This window comes from Python bivittatus, unplaced genomic scaffold (genome assembly GCF_059951505.1).
Source record: "Python bivittatus isolate LINGU-HERP-01145 unplaced genomic scaffold, Pbiv_v1 ctg000680_np1212, whole genome shotgun sequence".
Classification (NCBI taxonomy): Eukaryota; Metazoa; Chordata; class Lepidosauria; order Squamata; family Pythonidae; genus Python; species Python bivittatus.
In genome coordinates this window covers 9,126,584-9,152,048 of record NW_028277095.1, presented here as the reverse complement: position 1 = coordinate 9,152,048, position 25,465 = coordinate 9,126,584, and the positions used below count along the sequence as shown (strand labels likewise).

The window sequence follows — 25,465 nt, the reverse complement described above, 5'->3', positions numbered from 1 at the left end:
TAGAAAGTTGATTGTTAAACAACCAGTCAATCCAAGGTATGTAAAGAGATAGTTGGGGAACATCTGGCTATCAGGAACAAAGGTAAGTCTCCAGGACCAGATCAGTTACATCCCAGAGACTTGAAGGAGCTTGGAAACAGCATATTTGGGAAATCATGGAGGATGACCATGCTATCCTAAAAGACTGGAGAAGGGCAACTGTTGGGAGGAAAAGGAGGACTTGGACAAAACTCTGGAAAAGTCTATGAAGTAGTTGGTTCATGAGCATCTGTCAAGAACAGGGGAGACCAAGCAGCCTGATCTTTTTTTGACAGACTGACCAATTTGATTGACCAGGGAATGTGGTGGACTTAGTGTACCTTGACTTTTGTAAAGTATTTGACAAAGTCTCCAATGTCCACCTACTAGAGATGATGGCAAAATGTGGGCTGGACTGCCTCACCACCTCATAGATTCAGTGTTGCTTGAAGAGTGGGAGTACCTCAGTGACTCTGCATTAAGCTGGGAGAAGAACTGAGTTGGGCTTTGCATTGTAGGTCTTGTGCTGTTCAACCTATTCATAACTGATTCAGAATATTAAGTTTGTGGACATAAAGAGAGAAAGCAATAGCAAACTTGCTAGATGACAGTATCGGGATTCAAGAGGCTCCTGACAGCTGAAATAATAGATTTCTGCGTTGGACAGGTGGTTGGACTAGTTCCCCATGGTCACTTTCAAAGCAGACATTGTATAATTCTATGAAATGGTTTTGTTCATTTATGGCTGCTTTAATTGAGCACTGCAGTTGCACATTTATAGTTATTTCCTACCGATAGATGTTCAGTGATTTATTAACTTATTGTATTAATTTGATGACATTAATGACTGCTTATGCTATTTCAATATATTGTTGCAGGAAATGGACCAAGCCTTGGAAAGGCTGTGTTCAGGCAGCCCCCCAAATTCTGCCAAGGGAAAGGTTAACTGGCCTGTTTCCCAGGGTGTGGCTGTTCCTGTTCCTGCTGGGAGGGGGGCATGGAGTTGTTTCTGATCACTGCCTGTTTATGGAGTCCACCAGCACCTTGGCAGCGAGGAGGGCTTAGAACCTCAGCCAGGAGCCAGACACCCTAACCCTAACCTGGCTGGTTGAAGGCTGAGAGTGCCACAGGCTGACTTCTCACCCCCATGCTTAGGCCACCCTACCCATGATATGGCGGTTTGGGAGACTAGCATACAGAAAACCCAGCCTTCATTAGTCACCTTCAGTGGTTGTTGCCAACCCATGGACTAATTTGGAGGTCTGATGATGAATATTTCATGAACTTTTCCAACCAACATTCTATAATTATTTTTCTGAGGACAACATGACTCAGTGATGGTTTCATGGATCTGTTTTCTCTCCTTTTTCATTTTTTTGGCAGTTACTTCTTCTTTCGATAGTTGTGTGGAATATTGTTCCAGTCTAATAGATAACATAGTTCCAATTCCAAGTCCTTTCTCACATTTCCCATTCAGATGTCCGTTTTGACCCATAAAGCCATAAATGGCTGCGGGTCATGATATCTGAAAGGTTACCTCCTCCCACACTGTATTACTTCATTCTTCAGCAGAGACTCTATTTAATGTGGCTGCATTGAGTTACACAAGACAAGGCCTTTCTGTAGTAATGCCTTAAGTATGAAACTACTTCCCAAGGAGGCCAATCAGCTCTCTTCTAAATTTTAGACATTCAGGAAAATGTGAAGATGGTTTCCTTAGGACTTTGACATACTTTTTTTTTTTTTTTATGCCTCCAAGTCAGTGTGGACTCCTAGCAACTGCCTGGACAAGTCCCTGCAGTTTTCTTTGCAAGGTTTTTCAGAAGTGTTTGCCCTGGCCTTCTTCTTCCTGGGGCTTCCTGGCCCAAGGTCACCCCACTGGCTTCATGCCGAAGGCAGGACTAGAACTCAGAGTTTCCTGGTTTCTAACCTGGTGCCTTTAACCACACCACCAATCTGATTCCTTGTTTGGTGCCTTCAAGTCAGTCTTGACTCCTTGACTACATGGACAAGTCCATGAAGTTTTCTTGGCAACATTTTTTGCCCTGGCCTCCTTCTTCCTGAGAGAGAGGGACTGGACCCAGGTCCCCCAGCTGGTTTTCATGCTTTAGGTGGGACTGGAACTCACTTGCCTGGTGCTTTAACCATTAAACCAAACTGGCTCTCTTGGTAAACATGGGACTATTTTCCATGTGTATGATGACATGAACCATGATCTGTAAGGATATATATATCATAATAAATGGATAAGTCTTTGTTGATACGAAAGAGGCTCTTTTTGCTGCTAAAGATTAACACAACTCTAATCCATATTCAACCATTTATTTATTTAATCAATCAATTGATCAGTCAACCGATCAATCACAGCCACTACCTCCCAGGCACCCAGGGTGATCTGTATACAAATTGGGACTTAGAAAAATCATGAAAAGTAGGAGCAGAAAATATACAGCAAACTTCAAAAGCAGCATGACTAAAAAGGAACAAGATTTTACAAGCATTTCTGTACCTCCTCAACAAAGGTCCTTTTTTCAAAACATGAGAAAATGCCTTCTGCATGGCCCATTTCCTAAGGCAGATGTTCATTTAACACCCTGTGTTGCTGTGAAATTTCCACCAATACGGAATGTGCTTCTTTTTCGGGTACTGTGGTCACCTTGGTGAAGGAAACACACTTTGTCCTCCAGTACCAGTTCAGTGTGGATGCACAGAATACAGCCTTTACTTGTCCACAACAGTGTCACAAAGCTGCAGCTGATTGGCAATCTAGTGCTACAACATCATGTTCCATTTATGTAGCCCAGGAACTACTGCTACATGAGAATACTTAAGGAGAGAGCCAAAATAAAAGTTAATTTTCAAAAATGGCAAAAAATGTGGGGATTCCCACATCTGTAAAATTGTTCTTCCCTTGTATTTTGCAATATTTCAGATGAGAACATCATCATTATTATTATTATTATTATTATTTTATTTTGGAGATCCATATGTGCCATTACCTATCATGGTCTCAACGGGCATAGTGTTGCCAACATTGCTTTTCATGGTGATCCTTAGAATCTTTTGATGGTGATATTGTAGTCTGTGAAATGGAAAGGATTGGAAAAAGCTGCACTACACAATTCTTGACTGGCTGGGTTTTGTAGTGAAGAAACTGCATTAAAGTTGTCAAGAGACTTTCTTTGGAAATCAAAGCACTGACTAAATTTGAAATAAATGGGTGTAAAAACATTGGGCCATCTACTAGGTAATATGTAGGTGAACGCAGGGACAATATTTTAACAATCTGAGGTACAAAATACAGAGTTCATATTCTTTCTCCTACTAAAGTTCTAAAATTTAAATAAAAAGCCTCTACATTTTAGGGTTTTAAAAATAAAAAAATAAAAAAAGATTATTAAAAATTCAGAATCCCAAAACTGGAAAAATTTTACTTGAATTTTAAACATCAAGCTAGTATACAAAAACAACTTGTGAGTGGTAGTGTGCACTTCGGAAGATAAAGCACCCACAGATCTCCTTGCTTAGCAGAATACAGTTCTCCCTACAGGCTGGCGCTGGGCAGTCTCTCTGAAATGGGCACCTTCGGCAACTCAATGGCTTCACACTTTGCTTTGGCCAATGGCAGCCTCAACCTCGTTCTCCTCTTCTTTGTCATGGACTGGGATGTAACCACCTTCTCGAGGCAAGCACCAGCACCAGCCAGCCCCCGTGAGGTCCAGAGCGGCAAAATTGAAGTTACTCCACTCGAGTTGCTTGAAATCCACAGTGTCCATCTGGGAATGAATCTCGTTGAGCTTCTGCCAATGTAGCCAGGCCATCACCAAGCCTATGACCTGCAAGAAGAAAGGGGAGTCATGTAAGTGATCTTAGACATCTTAGAATGCGGCTGTCTTGCCTACAGGCTGGCTGCATTTTCCTTGTCTTGGCCAAACTTGTGGGGAAACCAACTGCAACACCTCCACCACTGCCAGGTTTACCTCCGTGGTGCAGCAGAACGGAAGGCAATCTGGTGCTCAGTGGCTCCATTTTTGGGCGTACTTAGAAGCTGATTTTCCTAGTCTCAGTGGGTAATAAAGATCTAACATTCCCGTTGCGCAAATGACTCTTTGTCATTTCAAGTCATGGTGACACCACAGAAACGGAGGTCCTGCCCATATTTGAGAATTGCATCCCCTGGTAATTAAGGCCATACCTTGGGGTCCTTTCTCTCTTGTGGCTCTTTTTTTTTTTTTAATAATAACTTTATAGTTATTATAAAACTTTATAAAAGAAACACAGTAAAAACTAACAAGAACTAATATTGAAAGAGAAAATAAGAGAAAGAAAAAAGAAAACTAGAAAAAAGAGATGGTAGAGATTGAAAGTGCAGAAAGCAAAGAAAGAAAAAGAAAAAAGAAAAGAAAAAGAACTGACTTCTGACCCTTCTTGCAACAGATACGTAACAATATACATAACTCTTGTTCTAAATTCACAAATCACTTCCATTATTTCTATTAATCCATATTATTTCTAATCATCAATTCCATACAACACAGTTTCATTTTTGCCTGTTTCCTGCAAGGTCCAAAAAAGGTTATAAAAACCTTACAGTTGTTAGTATAAGAACAAACAACAAATATATTTTAACTGTAATCAAAAATAGATCCATGTTATGATCCAACTTATTTTCTCTAAAAAAAAAAAAAAGCCCATTATACACAAATCGTTAAAACCCCATCATTCAATCCCGGTCACAAGAAAATGCCATTAATAGCTACCAAAAGCCTCAACATATATATTAACCATAGTCAAATAAGTTTACTTTTTAAACTTTTTTTTTTACTTGGAAAAAGCTAGATCTTTAATCATTTCCAATAATATCCCCCGAACTGATGTCTGATCACTTTCTGTTTGTCTCTCAAATACAGATTTCCCGATGTCACACCTTCCCTTTGAAAATCCAGGATAAACAGTCTGGATTTCCACGCTCCTGTTTCATTATTTTTATGTCCCCTTGCATCATTATATCATCAGCTGGTTTTAGTCGTGTCCCTTTTGGCTTCTTTTTCCATGTCAAGCTTCTTGTGTCTCAGCTCCGGCAAGGCCACATTTTCTAACCCTTTCTCCAGTTCAGGGTCTCTGCTCTCTGCTTTGCTCTCCACCACTTCCACGCCTTCAGTGACCTGCTTCCCTTCTCCAGCTATTTGCGTCACATCCTGTCTGCTCTTTCTTCCATTTTCCCCCAAAGTTGCAAATCTGGCCCCTAATTCATCAAACCTTTGTTTAAGCAAATTTAAAGTGACCATTTCGTTTAGTGTTTTCCACATGCCGTACTCTCTTTATTTTTTCTTCCCCTTTACATCAAATATATTAAACGTACGTGAAAGTAAGCAGGCAGTTCGCGCTAGAATTGCAGGCAAACATCGAGGGAAGCGCAGAGGGAGCGGGTTACGGCCTTCCCTTTTAAAAACCCAGCCAATCCAAAACATCATCTAAAAAACAGAAGACTTTCTTGTGGAAAAATCAAATGGATTTCTGTACAAAATCTTTCTTACAAATGGAACTTTGTATAGAAAAGAAAAAAAAGCAAATAAATCTTCTCTGTGCACTGTAAATCTTTCAAAATCCAACTTTCATCCAGCTTTTTGCGAACTGTTCAAAGTCAAATAAAACTCAGCCTCTACTTTTAAAAATATAGCCCCAAAAATAAGGATAAACCCCAAGAGATCCACTTATCTGTGGCAAAGGAAGGTCTCAGACTGAAAAATAATCAGAGTCCAAAGCGTTCAGAAAGGGGGTTGGGCGGCTCTAGTGCCCATAAGACGGCCGCGCTGCAGCTCCGGGCGAGGATGGACCCGCCGCCTGCCGGCTGCTTACCCGGAAAGCGACCGGCTTTTGAGGAGCGGCCGTCGCTCTCGCGGCTCTCTCGGCTACAGCTCCGGGCCCGCTTTTAATGCCACGATACATGCGGGTCTGCTTTCCCCATTGTTTGGGGTTTGCGCAATTACATCAAGGTACACAATGGGAGAGAACAGTGGCAGAGGCAGGAAGGAGCCAGAGAGAGAAGGGAAAACGTGGACAGGTGACCTTCCTCCCCGCCCCCCCCAGGCGATCCTCAGACAATGCACATAAAGCTTCTCATAGATATTGTGTGAGACTGGGACCAGACAGTGCAGTGAGCTTCATGAACGTGCTCCAAAGCCAGGCCGCTCCTCCACTGGTTATGCATTTATTTGACGTCTTTTTCTCCAAGAGTTTTAGTAGGTTTGCAGCGGGATCTCCCTTCTTGTTATCCCCCTTCATCACAAAGTATAAACAATTTTAGTAACTGATCACCTCCTCTTAAGATACAACAAATAATCTCTTCTTTCCATATCCCATCTCTTATCTATAAGCAAATCCTTAAAGCCTCATCATTTCAGTCCTGGTGCCAGCAAAAGTTCATTAAGGGTTACCAGAGATAACAACATATCTATTTTAATCTTAATCAAATAAACCAACTTTATATTCCTTCCTTTTACTTCTAATAATCTTGATCTTTAATCCCTTCAAATAATGTCCTAGCACTTGATTTCTTTTCAGTTTTTCTTTTTCTCTTCTTGCAAAATTCTTCAAAACAGGTCGCTTTTGTAAATCCAATATAGGAAAGTTATCCAGGTTGCTGTTTTGGTTTATTTGAATATCAGCTGGTTTGTATATCCAATGTAGCATCTTTTTCCATATCATTCTTGTAGCCTGACATTTTTAAATCCACTTTCAAGTCAGTTGTGTCCTGTATAACTTGTTCCTCTTCTATAACATCTTTTAAATACAGTCTTATATATAGAGAGAGAGACAGTCTTAAAATTAACTTCTGGGTCCATTGTTCACAAATACTTATTTATGCAATTTCTATAGCCACCCAACTCAATCCAAGTGACAATCCATTGGACAAATACGTCTAATGTTAAAGTATTTTGCTTCATTCTGTATTAGTAAGTCAAATTTAGGTATTATTCCCCTTGAAATGTAATCTTTAGTTCCTTCTGGTTCCCTCTAGTGTCCAACCTTCAAAGTCCCATCCTATCATGTTTTTTTTTAAAGAATTCAAAACAACAACATTTTCCCATGGGAAGGTTTCTTATAACTAATTTCAAAATCTTATATCAAATACATCTGGACTCTTAGTCTTTTACACTTTTCAAAATCAGCAGCTCCTGTGCAGTGGAACACCTGGACCAAAGTTAGCAGAAGCTCTGGAAGCTGCACTCATGATTGTCCTGCAAGTGTCCTATGACACAAAATTCTGCAATGCCCAACTAGAACACTGAGCCATAAATGACGCATTTGCACGAGGGATGGGGCTGGAAGACCAACCAACAACTTGCCCTAATTTGGAGCCATCCAGATGCAGAGGGACTGTGAGTTGTAGAGTTTCAAGGCAGATGGTAGTGTAGCCACACACACACACATACCCCAGGCTAGGCAAAGCAAGACTTCTGCTGCCCTCTCCAGGGATGGTGGCTTTGGGTGATGGACAGGAGAAGAAAACTTCCTGGGACCAGTTTAATATCTATGGACTGAGAAAGATAAGCAAACCAATTGCAGGAGAGAACTTACTGGTTGGAAGGAGTGTATTGATTTTCATCAAACCTGAATTGAAGATGCATGGCTCAGAGAAACAGAAAGGGATAATTACAGAGAGTCTCCATTCCAGCTGAAGACTCCATCTGGAACCCTCTCATGCTGCACATAAGTGAAAGCCCCATTCCTTGCCATGAGCCTTTCAATGGAGGGAGGGAGGGTGGCCCACCAGAGAGTCTGGAAGGAGTCCTGGAGTGAACCACATTATGCACAGGAGGATTTTGAGCATGGCAAGCCATGGACTAGGAAGTTAAGGCTACTAATTTGGTCTACAAAACTCTGGATGACCCTTAGGAAGCAGCCAAGAAATAGACAACTCTAACCCATTTCTGCAATCTACTGATTTGCAATTTGTTCTGGCAAACCCACCAGAAAAGACCAAGGTTTGATTGACAGAGATCTTTCTCACTATGACATGACTGATTAAATGTACAGAAATTGATATATGAATGATTTCATCTATGAATGAATGAAAGAAAACTTAACTCATATTTCATCCCTTTCAGAGGATGCACTGAAGAGGTGACATTCAGAGAAAGGCATCTCCTTCCTTCAGCAGGAAAGAAGGAACTGTCAGCTGCTGTTTTTGGAAGCACTTGCATGGAAAGCGTTTAGAAATTGTTTTCTAGTTAATGAGACCAACCTTTTTATTCCAGTCAAAAACTTTTAATTCAATTAATCTAATGGGCAGAAGTCAGATGGGGTATCTTCTGTTCTAGCACAGAATCTGTGTTCTCCAGGTTCTTTGGCTGATCCTGGGAAGCATCCAGTGAGTCAGGGCCCTCCTCTCCCGGGCAGTTGCTAGGGCATAGGCAGGGTGGCAATTATTGGGCACTGATTGTAAGGGGAGTCTTGGAAGAAGACAAAATATTTACTGCCAGTCTGGGAGGGGAGTGATGTCTAAGGCCATTTCCACACTAGTAGCTTAGAGCATCTTCACAGCATCATTTGGCCATCATTGAAGTGATATAAAACCTGTCCTTGTTATTGTTAGAAGACAATCTAGAAGACGCCAGACGTTGCTGGTGGGCAAAGGGCCAAAGTCTGTTCCTCTCCTTCATACCAGCTACAGCATTTGGAAAGATCCCACCCCAGGGATCTAAACTGTCAAAACAGTCATGTTTATTTTTTAAAGGATGACGTTATTCAGTCTTTTCATACATAGCCAGAAGAACCCAGGAGACCAACGTAGGCTGGAATCCCAAGGCTTCCTACGCCTTCCAGATCTTGCTCAAGCACAGCCCCCCTGCCCCCCATGCCCCGTAAGACCAACCTCCCGCATTGACTGTGCCAGTGGCCTCCCTTTGTTAGGACTGATCTCCTCCCCCCACTTACAATAGGGTGGTTGGTGACAGAGGCTGCCTCTCCTCTTCTTTAATTTGGGCCACGCTGGGATGAAGATTATGGACATGCTAAAGAAGTCCAGTGCTTCCTGTTAGAGCATTTTGCTCAGTTTTCTGCTGTGGGCTATTACACTACGTGCCTGGTTCTTGTAACTAAAAGTGACGTGAAAAGATCAAAATGTATTTTTATCTTTATGTAACGGTAATCAAGCATCAGAAACACACTTTTCTGTAAAGCTAGAAGAGATCCTGGCCAATGTAACAGAGTTATTACTGCGATCTGTGGACCACGTATTTAGCAGATATACAGTAACATTCGGAAAAGGAAATTTCAAGTCTGTGTGTCCTGGCAAAACATGCTCTCTTTTTATACAGTGTGAATAATATGTTTATGTTTATCAAAGGGCAGTTTTCAGATTTATGAGGTCTCTAAGGCATCCTTTAAAAACACTTTGTTCTTGTAAATGAACTGTGAACTAAGCATTTTCCTGTCACTTAGCAATTTTCACAGCTGTCAGAAAGTCTTCTATAAAAGTAAATGTCAATCACAGAAGCCTCCCAGACACACTGATGAGAGTTCAAAACTGAGAAAACAGCTGTTCACCAGGTAAGGAGAGAAGGCCCAGGACAGGCATCACAGATCCCTGTACCACGTGCAGCGAAGGGACAAGTTTTTGCCCTCCGGGAGCTGTTTCTCTCCTCAGCCCCACAGCAGAGTCAAAAGGAAGGTGGAACAGCCCCACAATTCTCATCATCTGGAAAAACTGGACATTTCTTTAAGCAGCTAACAGGGAACATCTGCTCCTTTTGACTGAAATATTGGGCGTGTGTATAGCTTTTTCCTGACATACAACACTTCAGTTACCATTGCACTAAAAACTGGTTATCAATGGAGCTCCTCTTTTTTAAAGTAAAGCTCTGAATGTGTGAGGTTGGAGGGATTTGGGAAGGAAGCAGATGGGGTTGGCTTACTGTCCTAAACCCAAAGCTGATAGTCCCAATCTGATTTGGGTCCCTCTGTACCGTTTAGAGTTAACAGATGGCATGTATTAAGTATGATGGTTGCTTATTATAACCACTGACTTTGCTCTTCTAATGTCCTGTCAGTTTCCTCCTTTCTTAACATTAGACCTAATGAAGCATTGTCCAGAAGTTGCTCACTCTTTAATGACATTCTGGTTGAGCTTACTGCAGATATATGAACCCAGTCCTTCCTTACACTCAAAACTCCTTCAAGTGACCTGCAATGTGGTAGTTTTGAAGTAAGACCATTGAGGAAGCAGGTCCGGGGCCATGTGCCACCTCCCGGATGGATGAACACAACTGAAGAGTATGGTGTTGCCTTTATGGGCTTCCTAGAGATGTGTTTGATGGTGATGGCAAAGAAGAAGCTGCTTTCAGTGGGCTTCAGGCTGAATCAGCTCCACAGTTCAATTGGGCTTTCTTCAGACACAGCTTGTAATGCCTTCCCTCTTTACAGTAGTTATGTGCTCCAAAATGGAGAATGGCATTTTTGCCATGAAAAAGAAGCCATGGGGCTGGGCATGTCTTAAATGCCTAAAAACGCCACAACAACCAGTCCTTAAATTAGAAATAACCAATTAAAAGAGCTGGCAGTAACTATTCCAGATGTTCTACAGACAACCAGGAGAGTCCCAAAAGTGAAGAGGGGACAACTGCACAAAGCCCTGCCCGTTTTTGTAACCATCTTGTGCATAAAAAGGGGCAGGGCTGTGATCAAATGTTGTGGCCTCTATCTTGACTTTTTTGACTCCCCCCCTCCCCCCCATGGATGCCCATGAACCTTCTTCATTCATTATTAATCTTCCTTATATAAGCTCATGAGTTTGAGAAGCCTTGGGGTTTAAGATGGAAAGGTGGGTTGTGGTATTTCTGACCAAGGTGTGTTTTGGTCTACAAACATTGGTACCAGAGTCATTTCAACTTAATTCCAGAAGGTTGAAGAGGCCCAAGGAACGACAAGCCATTGTTCATCTGAGGCTGCCTTCTGCCATGGCCTCCTCTGGTCTTGCATACTGTGGTGGGAGGGAGGAACCCCACATCTCTCATCAGTTAATACAATCCACACACAAACAAGAAGCAAAATGTCTTAGACCTTAACCTTTTTTCTGTCTCTAGAATGACAGAGAAAGAAAGACAAGCCTCACAGTGCTACCAGCTTGTTTCGATAAAAAGTCTTCCACAGGGCACTTTCATTACAAATAAATTTTATTTATGCTGTTCTTTGATGGCTTTGAGCCAAACTTTCCAGAGGAAAGAGGAACTGCTAGATATAAAGATATCAAAATAGCTTGTTCCCAAGGATAAGCAAGACATTGGGCTTTTAATCTTCTTCAGGCTCCTTTCCTCATAGCATTTTTTATGTTCTTGCATTTCTCATCCTTCTGATTTGGGGGGCAAGGGGGGATGCAAGAGAGCATTTAGCCCAGTATCACTTGCAAACGGGACAGCAGGACATGAAGCAGCAAGCAAGGGAAGCAATGCTCCTGATAGAGCTATTTTGGTGGGAAAATAATGAATGCTGAGAAAGAAAGAATAAAAATAAGCCATGTTGGTACAGGAAGCAGGCTTAAACCTGGCCAGCAAAACAGGAAAAAGATGGAGTCATGAGAAAGTTTGCAGGAAGCCTGCCAGCGTAAGAGGAAGTGGGAACAATTAAACTCCGGAGGCCAGTGGGACTGAAGGAAGGCCATTTCTGAATGCCAGTTGCCAAGCCTTCTAAGGCCTAATTTTGCAGACCGCCAGTAAAATGTCCAAGATAAACTGATGGGAACATCTGTATTTCAACAGAAGAGTAAAGTGGAACAAAGCTTTCAACAGAGACTTTTAAAACATATTTGCTTCTATCACTTCATCACGAAGGAGCTTAACCTGAAAGGTCACACTCACCCCAGTCCCAGTAACTGTCTTTCTCTGAAAAGTCCTTAGTGTCCTCTTCGGATGACAGAAGAGATGCTGGCTCCTGTGATGTGGTCAGCAAGGACCCCCAGATCCTTTTCCCATATGTTCCTACCAAGCTAGATTTCCCCATCCTAGACTTGTACCTTTAATTTTTCTTACTCTGAAAAGTTTTACATTCTATGTTTCTCCCTGTTCAGTTCCTTCCATTTCTGACCATTGCTCAAGCCTGCCTGGAACTTTTTGAATGTCCTCTTCCTCTTCTGAAGTATTAGCCGCTCTTCGTCATTTTGTGTCACCTGCAAAGCTGATAACCATTCCTCAACCCCTTCATCCAGCTCATTAATAAAAACGTTGTGGCACTCCACTCAATACTTCCTCCAAGCTGATATGGAGCCATTTTAGAAGAGATTAAAAAGAAATGTAAGCATATCCCTTCACCCATGCCCCACTGTGGTAATGAAATGTCCCATGCTTGATAAATGGGTACTCAGGACAGGACTGTGCAAAAGCAAGACCATTATGCACCACAGGATGCCTCAAGGCCCACCAGGTTGCCTACCCCAGCTGACTTTCATTTACATTTCATTCTGTATTTTAGGAGAAGCTAGAGTGCCACAGAGCAAAGCTAGAGTGCCACAGAGCAAAGCTTCTAGCATCCTCATCTGTGTTTACAACAAGGACATCTGAGCTCACATTGTCTGTTTAGCCTTCCCAAAAAGGAAAATGCAGAGCAGGAGCCCTTCCAATTATGATCCCCATCCAGGTAATAAACAAAGCTCTGCTGGGATGGCTGGATGGGAACTTTCTAGGCTGCAGAAGGGAATAACTGGCCATTTGGCTGGAACACCAAGGAGATACACACACATGCCCATCATGCTCTTCCCATTGTTCACAATGCAGGAAGGGAGTAAGAAATTGGAAGTCAAAGAAGTTAAAGACATGCATTAAAAAAAAGGAAAAGGAAACCTAGTTAACTCATTTATATCAACACTAATCACTACATGTCTCGGTATCTTTCTGTCCTTGCAAATCACCCTTATTTCCATACCTCTTCGTACACTGCCTTCTGTTCCTCAAAGTTCTCACTTCCATTCTTCAGAGGATCTTCAAACTCCATCCAACCATAACTTTCTCACTTTCCCACTTTCTTTCAGCTCTTTCACTCTTCCCTCATATATTTGTTTCAGGATTCATTCCTCATAAATATTTTCTGCATGACCAAACCACCTCCATGCATTTTTTCCCATATTGTCACTGTTTCTTGCACCCAGTCCATCTTCAGTCCTGATCCCATCTCTGCTTACTTTACTCCACACACAAGTAGTCTAATCTCACTGCATTCAACTTCGCTTTGTTTCTCCTGACATACTCCTGTCTTCCATACAACCCAGTGGGCAGAAGCAACTTTTATTCATTCGGTAAACCCTCATTCTGTGCTGTTGAGGCTCAGTCACATGTGTCACCTTTCTCATTGGACCAACCAGGTCCCCAGAAAGCCAGCCCTAGAAAGTCAGATCTGGGCTGAAAAAGTACAAAGGACCACAAGATGGCAGCAACGAGTTGAGAGTTTCCTGGATCCTAGATCTGCTATTGAGGATATGGACTGGATTTAGGGGCAAGGGTTCCTCGTCCCCCAATTCAGAAAGCTAAGGTGCAGACCCAGAAGCTGCCTATCAAGCATGACTGATGGTGGGAGCTAATGCTTTGCAGGACTGGAGTGTAGCAAAATAAGCAGAGTTCCATACTGCACCTGAATGGGCCTATAGGGGACTCCTCTGGAGGCCACCACTTCCTGGAACGGCTTTCTTCAACTGTCTTAGCGGTTTGCTGTGTTTTGTCATTCCTTCCAGACCAGACCATGCTCCATGCCTCACCTCTTGCAACCCTGTGTGTTGCTTCTGTCTTGCCTTTGCAGCACCAGCGAAGGTGTATGGACTGTTTTATGGCTTTATAACTTAGCTCAGTGACAATTTAATGTTATATGGCTGTCCTGCTCAATTCCTTGCCAATGTCCTGCAAGACTATAAAACAGCCATATGCATTTCTATAGGCATTTGCATTTCTTATGGTTTTTCCACCTTAAATACATACTGTATTCTGTCAAGGTACATAAATTGTTCTAAATGTTCTAATTTGGTCATTTCTGTATAGTGTACAATCAAGATTTTTCCTTGTAAAATAAAAACTAACATTGTCTTTCTGACATTAATTTTCAAATCCATGTTCTTCATTGTATCATAGTTTTTTTCAGTCTTGGTAACTTTAAGATGTGTGGACCACAACTCCCAGAAATCCCCAGCCAGCCAAACACTGATATAACCTATCCAACATTTGTTGCAAATCATTTGGATTCTCAGCCAACATGGCATTGTCTGCACACAAAAGTAAATCTGCATCCACATGCCTGCCTAAAACCCCTCTGATGCTACCGCCAGCATGCCTTCTAGAAAGAGCCCATAAATATATTCAGCTACCAAGGGATATAACCCATTCTTGTTTTATTCCTGGCTCTACATTGAACCATTCAGTAACTTTCTCTTCATTCTCCTACATGTTTCCTTCTATCATATTCTGCTCTTCCTGCATCCTGAAAGCAGCCTTCAATTCCACATGATCCCAGATGGTAGAAGGAAGGTCCATGCCACATGCTCCAATCAAGGCAGCCCCTTAAGTGACCTGCTGAGTGACCAGGAGGGCAGAAGAACTCCATATGGACAGAGGAGTATGGGCAGTGAGCCTCCTATGGTGAACTGTTGGTGCCCCAGATGGCGGAAGGGCTATGCAGATGGAGATTAAAGCTCTCTTGCCAGTATAGTGAACAGGACCTTGGTCCTTGACCTAGACAATGAAAAGATCAAGGAGCATGATGTGCCCCCAACCAAGTCAATCTGAGCCAAGAGATATGGGGAGAGACCCCTTTACAGGTGGACCATGGGTGGCTGTGCAACTGAAGATGGTGAGGTGAAAATCCTTCTACTCTTCCAACTCTTCCATGCTGAACCCAGGTGCAGGAGGGTTCATCTGTACCCGGGGAAGGGGTGGGCGTAAGTGCAGCTACTGGAGGCATGGGATTCAGGTTGTAAACTGTATGCTCAGTTCCTTGTCCTTCTTTCTCCTCTTCCGTGCTGGGAAACTGTGGGGCTTTGCTGGTCTGAAGACTGATGCTTGGTGGCAGCGGCAGCGACAGCAGACTTGCTCCGGGGTTGACTATGCTGCAGGCCAATAGCCACAGGAGTGTTCAAGCTACGGGTGGCGCGTTCAGACCCCGCAAGTCTGAGGCTTGCAGGGGCACTGCTGGCACTTGCAGAAAGGAACCCGAGGGCAACCGAGAGAAGAGGGAACCATGATGAAACGCCAGCTCTGGATACTCTAAAAATGCAGCTACTGAAAGAGAACGCTGGGGAATGGCAGAACTTGGCTTTTGCAGGGATGCTGAGGCCAGCCTGTTTCTTCCAATCGTCCCAGCAGCTCCCTCTGCAGGGACAGCAACCAGGCTGGGATGCCCAGGGACCCTGATTCACAGGGAAGATGGCAATTGTAGAGGAAACACTAATTATCCTGGCTAACTTGGCAATGGCCCAACAAAGACAGTAACTGGATGTTTTATGGATCCTGGTTCTTTTTCATTAGGACCTGCGGGGGCTCGTGGGGTGGTCAGAACGTCAAGGCTGGCACCACCATCAGATGGTTGCCACCACCATTTCTACTATTTTGATCTTTCCCCCAGCAGATGTCCCCGAGTACACACTGATCTGCTGCCTCTGGAATAAAGTTTCCCTATGTGCCAGTTAAACAAAGATTCTGCTTCTGTGCTGCCCTTTCATGGGCAAAATGCATACACCCCCAAATAACATCAGAGAACAAAAGTGGTTTTTACCTGAGGAAGGAGCAAAGAGCAAACAATCCCAAAAGTGGCTTCAAAATGGTCTTTGAACCAAAAGCTCACTGCGTGGATGCAGCCGCGCACGTGAATTGTGTTCACCAGCTCCAGTCGCTACAAAAAGAACAAATCTCGAATCAGTGACATGATTCTGCCTCCTCCCGTCACAGGTCACAGGCGCCTAGAACTCCAGGATCTGCTACTACGTTTGACTGACGGAAACGTTAAAGAAATACTGAGATCCAGCAGGTACCCCAAAATTTACCCAACATGCTGGTTTGCACACCACCAAAAACGCTAATCAAGTTAGCATGGTGGACAAACAAATCTTTATCAGATATGACTGAGTTGCGCAAACCTGGCCGGTTAGCTTACACTCTGCTAAGGGGCTAACTCAGTAATCAGATTAAGTGTGTTAAGTGAATCCTCCAGTTGTGGAGGCTTTTTCCCAGGGGAGTTCCCCTGGGTCTCTGGCTTGGCTGGCTATTCACACAACTCTCAGAGCAATTTTGAGGAGGGTGGCTCGAAAATCATGACCGCAGCTCCCCACCCCCCCTTTGGGGTACAGTGACCGAGACCGTGCAGGAGATTCCTGCGGCTCCAGCAAAGATTGCGATTGAGACCCAGATACGCTGGCATTCTCATCTTCAGTCCTGCTCCCAGAGGTCTTCACCTGGAATTGGCAGATCTTCCCAAATGGTCTAATCCTTTTTATTCTTTCCAACTCAGGAGAATGATGGAAAGAAATAAAGCAAAGGGGACCAGGGTAATTGATCGCCAGGATAACTCTAAAAAAGCTGACCAGAACAGGATCAAATTTCATAGGCTGGCTGGGAATTCTGGGAGTTGAAGCCGACACATCTTAAAGTTGCTGAGGTTGAGAAATACTATTCTAAGGCATCCTGGGGGAGGGGCAGCTAGGCAGCAGCTCGGAATGTTGGAGGTTGCTCCATTCTAAGCCCCACCCTCTGGTCACACGACCCAAAGCAGACTGTATACTGGTAGTCCTCGCTTACCAACCGCCTTGTTTAGTGACCATTTGAAGTTACTACTGTGCTGAAAAAGTAACTTTACAACTCGTCCTTGCATTTATAACCATTGTAGCATCCCGCTGTCATGTGATCGCCATTTGTGTGCTTCGCAACTGGCTTACAACAAGCTGAGTCAATGGAGAAGGCAGCACTAAAATCAGAAGTTGTGGTCATGTGATGTCTCACTTAACAACCGTGGGTGATTCACTTAATGACTCAATGGGAAGTGAGATTGTAAGCCGTTGCAGTCACATGATGTTTTGCTTAGCACCCGTGGTGCTTAGCAATGGAATTGCTGGTCCCAATTGTGGTTGCTAAGCGAGGACTATCGGTACTGTATGGTCCCCGCTTCCTGGCACATGCACGCACACCATCACACATACTATAGGTGCCTCACAAGGTGGAGAGCAGAAACACACACCCACTTTTTGTTACACAGAAGAAAATACAGGTGCCTTCCATAGAAAGGGGCCAGAAAGAATTCCAAAGCTGAGTTCTGCTGTGTTCTTATATATGGAAATGTTGCAAGGGTTTGTGGCAAGGCTAATTTCAAACCCAAACAGTTTCTTACACTTAGTCCCTTTAACATCACTGAAATGCCTTCTCTTGTGGCTTTCCTTGCGAAGTTTAATGGCAGAAGAATGTCTGAAAGACCAATCCCAGATTTAGCAAGACATTTTATTTCTTTCTGCGAACATGGGTTTGGCATCTCACACTGCTTATATCCAGTATTTGAAATACTGCACTTGCTCAATAGAAGGGGAATGACATTTTGGCTCTGAATTTGACATTAACTCTTTAATTATTTCTGAATAAACATGGGGGGGGTGTTAAATGAAAAATAAAGCAGGTTCTCTTTCTAAACAGTGCCAAGGAACATGGGATGAGACTTTCATTGGCAGGTTTTGAAGTTCCAACTTTTATTCCCTTCTCCAAAAGAAAGGAGGACAAAACCCACCCCGCCATTAAAGGGCAGATGAGACTAGCTCTACAGGCAGTGCCTGTTCAGAAGGCTTGGCACAGGGCCCGGCCTTGCCCAGGGCCTGCCATCTCTGGGCGCACCCTCGGACTTTCAGATCTTCATCCGCAGCGTCCGCAGTGACCAAGGCGGTCTGACCTCAGAAGCTGCCCCAAGCCAGGGTCGGTTCTCCTCTGCGGAGGAGATCAGCAGCAACACTCCCCAAAGCACTGGTTCCCCCCTGCCTGCCCACGCGGTTTGGCATCCAACAGCCTGGTGAACTGGAGTTTGCTACCTGTTGATTTAGAGTCCGGTATCCACAGAGTGTGTTGATGACTTCTCCCGGGGCCTATGAAGACAAAAGAAAGAGTGGTTCCAAACTTAATAACAGCACACAGAGAAAAGTGTGAGTGATTTTTCTTAAGCCACCGGGAAGACAAAAAGTAAAACTGTCTAGCTCATTTCTTGGATTTTTCATCAGCCACAAATCAAGTCGTAAAGCTGTGATGACCCACTGTGGCTTTTGGCTCGCTTCTGAGTCAGGATGAAGGAGATGGCTGCCTCGAGAACAGCGCCTGTAAGTTTCAAAGAAGACTTGAGGATGGCTGGACGCAGCCCATCTCTCTGCAGCCCTTCAGATTTAATTTCTTTTGCCTTCTTCTTGTAACAGCGCTGTTATAAGAAGTGGATTCAGTTCGCAGCCAACGTTTTCTGGACAGATGGTTCCCCACTGATACCCTACTGAGAAGGAGTCGCACCAACTTGCCCCACTAATACAGAAACATCTGGCAGCTGAAAGCAGATCGCCAGGTAATCCACCAAATTGAAATAGTAGATTTAACATATTAGAGAGTCTTACTTTTTCAAAGAAATTAAAATAAAAAAAACAAGAGTGTGGGACCACCCTTGTTCCCAGGGATGTCTGGGGGAGGGATCAAGAACCCCAGATGACGGCTGTAACCGTGTGATCAAACCCCTGCCCCTGTTTTTGTGTGCCACAGATGTGACTCCTCTAAAAGAGGGGCAGGCTTTGACGGCAGCCCATCATCTTGACTGTTTTGACCACCCCCTGCTGACACTGTTTCTGGCTCCCCATCATCCTGTTGGCATGAAAATCATTGTTAAACAGCACAACTGTCATATAAAATATTTTTAACAACACTGACTTATGATTTGTTTACATTCCTTTTGACACACAAAACACAATCACTTTCTGCTGAAAATTCAATTTATTTAAAAGGAAACAAGGGGAAACTTTATTTCCCTTCCTCAAGTACCTTATTTACAGTGGAGCCAAAGGGAACAGAAACATCATTGCTCCTGGCAGCATTTTGAAATGGAGGCATTTTGAAAACCGACAATCCCAACTGATCCTCGTGAAGCATGACTGAGCCGCCTTGGGAGGAATAAGGAAATGTGAAGTGACTGTCCGCAGTGCGTTGTGTAAGGTCACAGGTGTTGCAATGTTGTCATGCCAATGACAAAATTACTGGCACTGTGATGTCATGGTGCAATTCACATCATTTTTGCAATAATGTCATGATGCACAGAACATCATTCTGACATCATCATGGCTTCTACTTGTTTCCTGTGCTCCAGCACAGATGCCACACTGAATTTTCTAATCAAATTTGGCTTGAAGATAAGTTGGTTCCAGTTCTTAGAAGTGTACTGCTGGATGGGGCCAATGAGCACCCCCAAGCCCCACCTCTTGCTCCAAACGAAAGCCTGCCCCAGAGATGGCCGCTCACTCCAATTTCTGCTTAGGTGCATCCAAGGAAGAGAAGTCACCATCTCCCTGGGCCGCTGGTTCCATAACTGAACTGCTCTTACCAGTAGGGAATGTCCCCTCAGGGAAACTTCCAGCTACAGTGCAAGCAGGACATTAGCTGGAGTAACTGAAATGCAGCAGTACTTACACAGCTCATAATTTATAGGAAGGATCAGAGGTGACAATCTTTTCATTAAAGAGATAACTGTCCATAACAAATATATAATCTCACTGTACAACTGACTTACGTGAGCAACCAGTAAGGGAGGTCCAGTGCATCTCCAGAAGCGCTGAGATGCTGCCATTCCAACCAAGGGGGTGTTTGCAGTCAGTGGGAACCCGGTTAGGGTTCAGCTGGCAGAGGAGCGGTACAGCTGGGCAGAAGCCCGGGCCTACATGAAACTGCCACAGGCACAGGCCAGTAGTTTCCAATAAAATATGGGGGAAGCGGCACTTCTCTGCCAAGTTTAATATGATTTATTCATTTAAAATAATTATCAACCACCCAAAACATCTAATGGTGAGTTACAAACCACAGAAACAAGGTAAAATTATAAAAAAACAAATAAAATAATTTAATCTGAAACACGCAGTAATGAACAAATGACACTAGCAAAGAAGCAATTATGGACTGAGGGCTTGCTCGGGCAAAAATAAGCATGCCTACCGTCAAATCCTGGGGTTTCTTAGCAGCATTTCAGAAGTAATTTGCCACTCCCTCCTTCTGGAATGTTTTCCGAAGTCCAGACCTGGAATTCCCTCATAGTCCCCCATCCAAGAACTAACCAGATCTGACCCTGCTTAGCTTTATGAGATTGATGCCAGAAGCTATTGACTTTACAGATTACAGGTGTTGGGAGGGAAAAGCCACCTTGTCTCCTGGCTCCGAAAGCCACCAGCCGGCATCCAACGAGATGCATTCCCATGTCAAGTGCCCAACAGAAAAGCCTTTCTGTTGATTCAGCTTGATCCAGTGTAAGGGAGATAAGGATAAGGGTTACGGGGTTTACTCCTGCCTCAGCTCCATGTGAGACGTAGCTTTCGTACCAAGCTGAATCGCCCCTATCAGCTGAGTAAATTATTTGAAGAAGTGTCAAATTGTGTTGCATGTTTGTGTGAATAGTTTTCAGGATTCAAAATGCAGCATTTTTTAATTACTACAGCATTGTTTAATTACCACTGCCCATCTTTCATGACACAAAACCTTCAGAGGAAGTTTACAAGAAATACCAGCAGTCATTAAAAAATATTTTTTAAATGGGCTGTACGCTCTCTAATGTATCCGAAGGGAGAGGGGCCAGTCAAACTGGAGCAAGTTGTGACGTGGCCTTTAACTTTCTGCCTCCCTTGCTTTTCTCAATAAATCATCTGCTTCTTCATTTCAGGCCTTGGCCAGATCAGAACTACAGAACCCAGAAACCTTCCAGCCCTCATATTGGATTGCCTGCGCCTGTCTTTGAATTACAACAGAGATGGCTGCTAACTTTCTTTTTAAGGTAACATGTAATTTACACTTCAGGGCACCATTCATTGAAAAGATGGAAGGCAAATGTTCCAAAACTGGAAAAAAGGCAAAATGCCGCTAAGGAAGGGCTCCAAGGCATCTTCCTGCGGGGACCCAGAGAAAGGATCCACCCGGCGCCTCTGTTCAATAAGGGTCTCTTTCAAGAAACCGACTGCTGACAATCATGCTGCCACAGCCAGGTGGCTTCAGCTAACAATATTTTTTCCTCACCAAAGCAGATACAGACATAGCTCATAAAAACCTTTCAAGCTGTGAGCGGAGGAGAGCCTGGTGGATAAAGCAGGGTTTTTGGCATCAATTCTGATGGGTTTCTCTTGAAAGGCAACGTATTGGCAAGTTGAAAATCATGGGCCTCCATGTACAGGAATTCCTGGCTACTTCTATGCTCGGGCCTGTACTTTAGCCCATTCCAGTGACCACTTGGCATCCCTTATGTCTTCATTAAAAGGAGCAATCCCCATCCTCAGAAGGACACCTGTTGGGTGTGCAAACGTTCTCCGTAGGTTAAGGGAGAAGTCTCTGTCATGAAGCAATTCCATTTTGCATCAGATCAGCCCTCAGTTCACATTCACGGCACAGCAGAGCCTTGTGTTGCTTTGATCAGATTTCTCTGCCCCCAAGTCACTTCAGACTGCTTAAAATAAGACCCTACGGTCCTAACGCATCATGCTGGGAAGGCCGGGTGTCCCTCACCTCAAGTCCTCTGTTGCCTCGTGGGCTGGCTAAGGCTTAGGGGACTTGAGATCGTCTGCCCTGTTGTCTCCTGATGGCCTGGAGAACCTTTTCTGTGCTTCCAGGTACAAATCTCAATGGCCAGTCCTAACTTCTGGAATGAAACACTTCAGAACGGAAACTCTGCTTATTACAAATCTTTGTCCACCTACAGTTACCCAATCAGAGTTTCTTACTGATCCAATTCAGAGCCTCAAGAATATGTGATTTGCTCCACAGAAATGCCATTTCCAAGTCTATTTTACAAAATGAAACCTGTTTTTTAAAATATTTTCATGGAAATGTTAACCTTTATGTTGTCACATAGCATACACTGCTATTAATAACTGAATTAACAATGTACTCATTTTCAAAATAGACCTATTAAGCAAAATAGGTGCAGATGTCACTTTGCTCAAAATGCAACCAAAGCTGTACAGCTTAGCATTTCCAATTTGACAAAATATGCATTTTAGGAACTTGCTTTGGTGTGTTTTGAATATGCTGCTCATTTTGCTGACAATTCCCTTGCAAGTATTATGGGGTGCCTGAGGGCTCACTCTTCTCCCCAGTTATATCTATGTGAACCACCCAAAGGGGTCATCTGCAGGGCCAGGATGAGATATCATCTGTATGCAGATTACCCAGTTAGACATCTCTATCCTGGGTGAAATGAGGGCCGTCTTCACATTTAGAGGCTGCCAGGGTCTAGATGGGGAGGGACACATAACAGAAGCTAGACAGTGGCAATTCATTCAGAAAATTTCCAATGGGTTGGAAACTCCAGAACACAGAGTGAAGATATCTGGATGCACACTTTTGTAAATAAAAGGTACCGCATTCATGCTTTTTCCTCCAGACAGATTCTCCCTTGCCTTCCCTGCTTGAGGTAATCCTCTGGACTGATTAATGTCCTCCCGCTCCATTTTCTCATAGTATCAAAGAGTTGGAAGAGACCTCACCAATTTGCAGCAGCATTTCAGACACATGGCTATCCAGCCTGTTTGAAGATCTTCAGAGAAAAGGAACATGTTCTTTATGGGCAGCCTGTTCCACTGGTTGACAGCTTTTGCCTTCAAGCAAAATATGTCTCCGCATAACTAGCCTGAATCTACTTCCCTGATGTCAACCCACTGATTCCAGTCTTGAAACAGAGTACAGAGAGCAAGTCAACTCCTCGTCTGAGCAAGACAAACTCCTATGGCAGCTCTTCTGCTCTTTATCCCCAACAAATCCTCTTACTGTTGCTCACAGGGCATCCTTGGAATCATTCCAGGATCAACTTGGGAGATCTACACATAGGGCTGCTTCACAAGAGCAGCTTTCTCCCTCCGCTTTAGGGGTGGGGGAAGAAACACCCTAGTTGATGGTCTAAAAGTGATTTTGTGAACAAAGAAGCAAGTAAAAATGCTGCATTAATTAATTGCTTTTCCAGTGCGATTTCAACCTCTGGCCTTTAGGATGCAGTTTTAGAAAGGGAGCAGGAAAGGGGAAGATAAGAGATGGTTTGAGAGATTGGCTCAGGTGTCTAAGAGCTGTGTGCAAAAGTAGACATGGGTCTTCTGAGCAAAGATAATTTCCTCCAGTCCGGAGCTGGTAAATGGTATCTGCTCCTAGAGAGCAAGTTTTCTATTAAACGTGTTTGAAGTATTCCACAAATTCTCCTGCAGCTAAAGCTAGCGATCATCATCTTTTTTCTGTTTCTCTCCTGTGATGATTTATTAATGCTTTCAGATGTTTTAAGCACAGTGAGCAGCATTTGAAGGAGGCAATGGGACTTGAGATCCCCAGAGCAGCAAAACAGCCTTTCTCTTTGCCAAGACTTAATCTGTATCCAAGCTGGGTCTCAGACCATGGGGGAATCTTTCAAAACTGAACGTTTCTTTTTGTTGGTTTGCTCCACAAGTAAACAAGCACAAAATGATGGTACCTCAGGGAAAAGGGCGCAGTAGACCCCTTCTCCTTAACACATTTGATTTCTTTTTTGCGCGTGCATGTGTAGAGGAGGGCTGGAAGAAAAAGCATTCAATCATTAGACCATCTACCTGCACTTCAGGCACAGCCGGATCAGGGAGTGAGGGAAAATTAAGACAGACGGTCAGATAAAGGACAAGCCTACCCCAGACAAGCATTCAAACGCTCTCACAAAATAGCTGTTTTTTAACCTCCATGGCAACCTCTATGCTAGCCCTAGAACACGGACATCTATGGGAGTGGTGGTAATGTCCCATATATATCATGGCACCACTGAATAAACTGTATGATTTACTAATTACTTGTGATGTCATAACGGTTTGTATCAGACGCAGACAGCCCTAGAGCGGGTACAGTTTGTCCAACACAAATTGCTTGTTTGGCTAGAGAGAATCTTGAAGTCCACCATCTGGACTTGGGGGTAAAAGAATTCGGAGTGCAGAAGTTGCCAGAGCTAAGTAGTCCCTGCCCCAAATTGCTCCATTTCACCATTTTATTCAAGTGGTTCACACGACATGCTAACCCATAATCTGGCATGTTGGGTGCACCCAGCAGTAGGGTTTGAAAAACAGAGTGTATGGCTTAATTGTCTTCTATTATATGTCCAATTATATCGTTCATTTAAGTGTGATGAAGCAAACCATGTCTTGGGAAGTCATCTCAGTCACTGTGTTGCTATACCTGTTGGACAACTGGGAACCATTAAGTTTTGCAAGTGGCTATGAGTCATTCAGAGGTCTATCAGTGGTTCCTCATTAATATTAGTCCTTTCCTTGCTCTGTTGTTCTTGAGGCAACTTATTTTCAATTGTTCTGTTAACAAAGAGGTTGGCCATTATTAGAGCTATCCAGGCTTTCTTGGTTAACTTAAGGTCTAAAACAGGATTGTGTGGTTTTAGGGCTGAACTCAGTGGAAGCACATACAGTACTTTGTACCTGAGCAAGGTCAGGTATAATCCCTCACTCCTCCACATTAGTCTAAAATTGTTCCTAGCTCCTAGATTAGAGCTAGGATTTAGTACTCTGACTAAGAATGAGATGGGTTTTGATATTCCAGTTTGGAAAGGATGGGTGGGCTCCCCTCAGCTTCATTTGGCATTGGAGTAGGTGATTCACCTTTCAGAAGAGAAGAAACCGTTCTCCCTTTCTCTCTCCTCTCTCTTTCTCTTGAGGGTTCTAAAAAGATGTAGCCATAAAATAATAGCAAGCAGTAATTTCTGACTGTTCTTGAAGAACAATGGGAGAGAGCCTCCTCTTCCTCAGTCTGCTTTGATAATATGGCAAACAATTTCCTTAAGGTTAGTAACTGTCCTTTATCCCTTAAGAACAGGGATCCAGAGCAAGTACCCCAGCCTCGCTCTTTGGACCTAACACAGAAGCACAGGATGGAACCAGGGTGAACAGATTTGGTCAGCGCCATCGGCCATCCAACAGTACCCAAAACAGCCCCTGCTGAGATGAAGGGATTACAGACGGTGCCCTGCATGCTTTCTCCGAGGATCATCTTCCTGTGAAAACTGCCTCAGCTCCACAACCTTCAGGGATGTCCTTGCGGGAACCCCTGCTAAGGGGTGTGTAAGCTCTGTGCGGTGTCCCTAGTTTGTCCTGAGAATCTCCATTCCTCCTCAGCAATTGGTCCAGCTGAGGCAGGACTGAGTCTTCTCCGGGACTTCCTGAAGGGGTCCCTCTCCCTTCCCATCTTCTTCTCTCTCCTTGCCATCCCACTTG

General features: G+C 43.7%; 1 protein-coding gene across 3 annotated transcripts in view; it reads right to left on the bottom strand.

The window, feature by feature from the left end:
* Positions 1 to 2,330: 2,330 nt before the first annotated feature.
* The window catches only part of LOC103051504 (tetraspanin-15-like), a 90,046-nt gene continuing 66,911 nt past the window's right edge, over positions 2,331 to 25,465 (bottom strand). For 2 of the 3 annotated variants that reach the window (XM_088152102.1, XM_088152104.1), the window contains 3 exons: positions 18,053 to 18,106; positions 15,766 to 15,882; positions 2,331 to 3,854 (listed from right to left, as the gene is read on the bottom strand). In XM_088152102.1, the coding sequence (XP_088008228.1) occupies positions 3,621 to 3,854; positions 15,766 to 15,882; positions 18,053 to 18,106 (405 nt within the window). In that variant the 3' untranslated portion in view covers positions 2,331 to 3,620. Of the gene's footprint in view, positions 3,855 to 5,380; positions 5,493 to 15,765; positions 15,883 to 18,052; positions 18,107 to 25,465 lie in introns of all 3 variants that reach the window. The other variant, XM_088152103.1, reaches the window with a different exon arrangement.